The sequence below is a fragment of the Marmota marmota genome, unplaced genomic scaffold (assembly GCF_001458135.2).
Source record: "Marmota marmota marmota unplaced genomic scaffold, marMar, whole genome shotgun sequence".
Lineage (NCBI taxonomy): Eukaryota > Metazoa > Chordata > Mammalia > Rodentia > Sciuridae > Marmota > Marmota marmota.
In genome coordinates, this window is record NW_026000082.1 from 38922863 (window position 1) to 38928981 (window position 6119).

Here is a 6119-nt window from a genome sequence, read left to right on the forward strand (position 1 = left end):
AGAGGCGGGCAGGGTAGTGTTGAAGGCCCACATGGATACCCAGACGGTCAGTGTCCAGTCCTTGGACTTTCACTGACTGTGTGTGACCTTGGGCAAGTTACTTAACCTCTCTGTCCTAGTTCTTTCGTTCTGCATATGAGGGTTCAGTGAGTGCACACAAGTCCAGTCATGGGTGGAGCCCGCCCCCAGCAGCGTAGCAAGGGCACTGGCGGCCATTGTCCCTGGTACTATTACTAATTGCCTTGTTGAGCGGCTGTGTTCCTGGCTGGAGTCGGGCAGGCGGGGCCCACAGGCTGGCCCCCTGCGTTTTGAAGTTCAGGTCTCGACGACCTGGAGTTGGGTCCAGACGCCTGCCGTGTCTCATTAACTTGACCTTGGGCGAGTCGATGCCCCTTCTGAGCCTCAGTTTCCCCATGTGCAAGGCAGGTGGTATCTGAGCGATTAAACAAAGCTCAAGGCACAGAGTAGGTGGTGGCTTTTGTCATTACTGTCCCGCTGCCCTTCAGGGCCGGGGAGGAATTTCCTCCTCAGCCCCATCCTGCTGCCCCTCCCTGCCCTGCCCTTTAGGCTCAGTCCTGGCCTTTTAGGTGGACTTCCGGGCAGGGGGGGAGGGCTGGGTGCTCCCTGCAGGGGGCAGGACTCTGGCCAACAGGAACTAGAGCCAAGAGGCCAGGCACAGGGTCCCAGATGGACGCTGAGCCCAGAGCCTTGAGCGGCTCCTTGGTCCTGTGCCAACGTGAGCGATCCCGCGGGAAGTGGCCCCTGGACGTGGGAAGGCAGGTTGAGGTGCTCTGGAGGGAAGTGCGGTAGGAGCTGACCTGCCGTGGCCAGTGTCTGAGCCTGGGCTGAGAAGGGTGGACAGGGGGTACCACCCAACTAGGCTGATCCGGGGCAGCAGCCACCACACAGGGCCACTCAGAACAGCAGTCCCCACCATGAAGGGCGCCTGGCTTCTCCGAGACTCCAACCCCAGGACTTCCTGGCCCCCGGGGAGCCTCTGCTGTCCACCCGTAGTGCTGTCCCTATTCACTCCGGGGCACATGCTTTAAATTCCAGCTCTGTCACCACTAGTAGGAGCGGTGGCTTTGGCTCTCTGAGCCTCTGTTTCTCCATCGGTAAAAATGAGGATAAATGACACCCACCTTCCAGCAGGGGACAGGGGAGTGGGCGACTAACACGGCCGACACAGTTCCAGGCCCACAGCAGGTCTCGACAGGGCCCCTGTGGGGTCCCGGGGGCGTTTGCCTGGACATCTCCATGGGGCTCTGTCCAGCCCCGCCCCCATCTCCAGCCTCTCCCCACGTGGGTGCACCCTGGCACCCAGGAAGTGTCACAGTCCTCAGTGACCCCCCTGCTGCCACCTCACTCCGTCAGTCATTGAGCGAATGTTTAATGCGACCCTAACGGGGAGACCCACTTATTCCCTGGGGATGAGTGAGGCCGAAAGCGTCCGTGGGCTGAGGCCCTGTGGGCTGCCAGAGCCCGGGGTGGATTGTTTTGGCAACTGAGGGTGAGAGGGTGTGTCTTCCACTCACGCTTCACGTGGTCAGTGCCCGAGAATCTCTCCCCCACAACGATGCCAGCGGCTTGAAATGCCACTGCCACCAGATCCATCCTTTGGGGTCAAGCGCTGTCTAGAACAGACCTTCTTTCAAGACGCCAGCACCCCTGGGAGGCGGGGCCTGGCACCAAGCAGGGCTGGGGTGGCTCCTCCGGGTGGGGGAGTCAGAGGGGGCTCAGAGCTGCCTGGGCATTCCTTGCTGGCCTGGGTTCCCGAGGGCCGGTCCCTCTTGGGGCGTGGCAGTCCTAGCTCTGCCTGACTCAAGTCTGCCACAGGCCACTGAGGAGTGGCTGGAAGGTGACTCACCCTGGCGGGACCAGCCTTGCTCCATGGGACCTGGGTGGGGGTGCGGCCACGTCAGGGTGGCCCTAGGCGGCAGCGGAAGCTGGGCCTGCTCTCCCGGCCCCAGGCTCCCTGGATGCTGGGAACCTCTGGGCACTTCCTCCCCTTGACCCCAGAGATGGCCTCGCAGGCTTCCCAGGGTGACAGGCACTGACGCCACCCTCTCCAGGCCTGCTCCCTTTCCTGGGTGGGGGTGTGGGAGCTGTGGGTGTGGCTGGAGCCCCACAAGTCACACGGCTCTCACACAGGTGACAGCTCTGCTGCAGACCGGCCGTGTGACCCTGGGGCACATCCGGGTCCTCGTCTGCAAAGCGGGAAGACCAGTGTGGCGAGGAGGCTGTGTCCTCCGGCCTGGAGGGAGGGCTCGGCACAGGGCCCGGCATGCAGTGGCCCAGCGAGCGGCTGTTGTCATTAGCAGGGCAGTAGCCGCTGACTACTGACTCCCTGAAGCATGGGGTGGTGAGTGAGTAGAGGCTGGGCACCCTATTTTTCCAGACGCCTCAGCCTCCACAGCCCTCCTCTCTGCCCGCCCCAGTCTCCCCCTCTTCAGAGGGGCTGTGGACATCCTGAGAAGTGTGGAGAGACTCTGCCCACACTTCTGATCTCTGGGAAGGAGAGCCTGCTTCACAGTCCTGTTCTCAAAGCCCCTCTCCTCCCTCCCCCAGGAAGCCCAGGACACTTGCTCCATGGAGTCTATCTCCCTTCAGCTCCCCCAGCTCTGAGGGGACTTCCTCCCAGAGTTCCCAAATCCCTCAACTTGGGGCCATCCCTGACCTCAGAATCTTCTTCTCTTCTAGGAGGAGTGATGGGCAGAACCAGCGCTTCCCTCAGGCACTAGACCTGTCACAAGTGGACTTAGTTCCCTCTCATCCTACTTCACTCTACCCTAAGGTAAATGTCCCCCTCCACACCTACTGCCCCTTTCCTGGCCAGGGCTGGGCAATGATGAAGAATGGCAATTGGTCAGATATAAAATATGTGGGTCGATGCTGCTGGGGTTTAACCCAAAAGGATACCACTCCTGACCCCTGAGTGGCCTGTATAATCTGAGAGGTTGAACCCAGGTCTGGAGAAGTGTCCAAGGGAGTGGCTTAGGGCTGGTCTAGGTACAACAGCTGGGTGTCAACTGGCCACCCAGCTCTTGTCTTCACCATGAACAATCCCCTCCACGTCCTCACCTGTGGTCAGGAGAAGGGCAGCAGCTGCCTGGCAGTGCACTGTGCAGACTGAAGGGCACGCCACAAAGCAGCCCAGGCACGACACCTGGCCTGCAGCAAGAGCCCTGTAAATGAGGCTGTTCCTCTTATTACCATCATCAAGGTTTTCCAGCCTCTGAGTAGTGCCAAACCTTGGACTTGGCCCCAAAGGGCCAGAAATCAACTTAGCACAGGCCCTGCCCTCAAGGAACCATGGTCTGGTAAAGAGATAAAGGACCGAGCAACTTGTGCAGGTGTGAAGTGCCAGCCAGACCCACCAGTGCTCCCGAGGTCCACCACCGGCTGGCCGAGAGCTTAGTGCTCGCCTGCAGCATCTTGCCTTACTCTCCAGCCATTAGTGCTGTGCCACAGCTACTGTCATTAGTCCCGTTTTGCAGATGAGGGGATTGAGGTTTAGGAAGGTTGCGTTACTAGCCCACAGCCCTGCAGGCTGGGTGTGGTGGGGCCAGGACTGAAGGTCTCCTGCTCTCTAGGGAGGGCACTGTGTAGCTTTACAGCCGTGGACAGACATCCTGCCAGGATCAGATGTTCAGAAAGGTGAACGGGGGTCTTCCCAAGGTCATGTGGCCAGGAAGTAGCAGAAGCAGGATTGACTAAGCTCCTTCCTGATAGCACTGGCCTGGAGTAAGGGCCAGGCTCCTCTCCTGGGTGGGAGGGCAGATGGCCACGGAATGGAGTCCATGTGTGGAGACACCACCTTCATGGGGGTCCCAGACAGAGGTGCTAGGGGTAGCAGAAGGGAGTTCTTGAGACCCTCTCTTGGTTTCTCTGCTTGGTAACCGCCTAGGACTGGCCTGTGTGGATTCCAGGGCTCAGCACAGAAGGGGAGACTCAGTGGCAGCTGCTCGCAGAGACACTGGTTCATGAATGAGGCTCTCGGCCCCTCTCCAGGAGGAGGCCTGGCTTCTCACCAATGGCTGCACACCCCGGACCATGGCTTCCCCTGCTGGGCCTCAGTCATCCTGACTGGGAAGGAGGGTTGCAGTAGCCCATTGTCCTGCATCCTGCCTGGGGTTGGGCTTCCCTTATTAGTGCTGAGCCGCCTCTCCTCAGGCCTCCTGGCCCCTGCCCAGTCTGGTTGGCAGCCTCTGTTTGTATCAGCATAGCCCAGATTGTGGGTCCAAGTCACCCCATCCCTACCCCAGAATCAAGCCTAGTTTGTGGATCATCTTCCTTTGACAGGGAGGGAATCAGACTCAGAAAGGTTGAGTGATTCATCTGGGGTCCCCAGCAAGCCAGCAGTAGGCTGAAGGAACACAAGCCTGGGACACATTCTCCATTTCTCCCCCAGTATCTCTGAATCTGCACCTTTCTAACATTGATGGAACCAATCTGAGGAACAGGTGACCTCCCCAGGGCTTCTATCCTCATCCGTATAATGGGTCTGACAGTTCCTTCCCCACCCACCACGCCGGCACGCAATTGGACATTCTGTGAAAATACTTTGGAAGGCAGAAATCAGGAAGCTGAACTGTTACAGCACGATTGCTGACAGACACGGAGCAGGGACATTGTCTTCTCTTTGGGAAGTTACACTTGAAGAGACAGTGAACTACCCAGGGCCCTCCTGCCCCCTACAAGGGTTTCTCCACTCAGGGGTTTGGAAATCTGCACACAGATACATACCCGGCCTACTTGCACCTAGGTACAGGGGCACAATGACAGACGAAGCACACAGATACAGCCACCCACTGTAAATGTACTCAGGGACTTTCACACACACACGTGCAACAGATACACGTGTACACACACACACACACACACACAGGCATTCCCATGCACTCAGAAACACAATATGTCCATGTACACACAGCCAGGTCAGCCTGTATGCACACACCCTCCTGTCCACCTGGAACACAGAGGTCTGGTGATGCAAGCAGGTCTCACCTCCCCCAGGGCCAGTGTGGGAATGGATATTCCTCTGGCTGCATTTCAATGGGTGCCCGGAAGTGTGCAGGCCTGGAAGTGGTTGTGTAAATCAATATTTGCTGCTGTTAATTATTAAAACCAAAGCTACTCTGTGCCTGGAACACACATCTTGGAGTTTCTGCCTGCTGTGGGGCCCAAACCTGACCCCGGGCCAGGTCTGGGGTGGGGGAGGAGAGAGCACACTTTGCTTTCTTTCCAGGATCTCTTGGCCTGGAGGGATGGAGGTGGTGGGCAGCTGCTGGCGGCTCTTCTGGGGAGCTGCAGAGAGGTCTGGTACTGGGCTGGTGGGTAGCCCTGCCCCTGCAGCACCAAGCAGCTGGTTTTGACTTGGCCACAGAACAGGAAGCATTTGCTACTTTCCCAACATCTGTCTGGAGGAGGGGTTTGCAAGGCCCAGCTGCTATACAGTGGCTCTATCAGGTCAGGACACATCACAGGGTCAGCTGGGAGGACCGAAGAGGCTTCATATTTTACTGACGGTTAAACTGAGACCCAGAGAGTGGCAAGGACTCATACCACATAGCAAACTGCAGCAAGGCCACAGCTAGAACCCATATGTCCTGAAGCCCACTTAAATCCTCTCCTCCATACCACCCAGCACTGTGACAGTCTCCCCCAGGGTAGGCTTTGGGAAGAGGGGGTATAGGCCAGTCAGCCGCTGTCAGGCTGGGGAAGAGGTGTGGGGAGAGGGGAGAGGCCCTAAATAACAGCTCCAGGCCCCTTCCTGGGCAAGCTATTTCACCTCTCGGGAACAGTTTCCTCATTTGCATAATGGGGATGACATTTGAAACTCCTGGGTTATGGCGAGATGGTGAGATGTGCAAAGGGTCCGCATTAACTAAGTGCTCACGAAAAGTCCTGTCTCCAGGTAACCTCTCCTCCTCCTGCCCGGCTTCACAGCCTGTCCAAAGTAGCTCGTCAGGAGGCCCCGAATCGGGGTACCCAGAGTCTGGGAAGACCCACCAGACGAGGTGCCCCCGGGAGCCCAACTCGCAGCCAGCTTCCAGCGCGCCACCCGGAGAGCGCAGGCGCAGTGTCTGCGGCCGCGGGCAGGGCCGCACCGGGGGCGG

The 6119-nt window shown here is 58.6% G+C and overlaps 1 protein-coding gene across 9 annotated transcripts in view; it reads left to right on the forward strand.

The window, feature by feature from the left end:
- The window catches only part of LOC107142156 (RAP1 GTPase activating protein), a 42888-nt gene that overhangs the window by 15456 nt on the left and 21313 nt on the right, over positions 1-6119 (forward strand). For all 9 annotated transcript variants that reach the window (XR_007352202.1, XR_007352201.1, XR_007352204.1 and 6 more), the window contains exon 3: positions 2701-2794. Coding sequence is in view for 3 of the 9 variants with exons in the window: in XM_048816123.1 (XP_048672080.1) it covers positions 2701-2794 (94 nt within the window). In the remaining 6 variants the exon portion in view is untranslated. The remainder of the gene's footprint in view (positions 1-2700; positions 2795-6119) is intronic.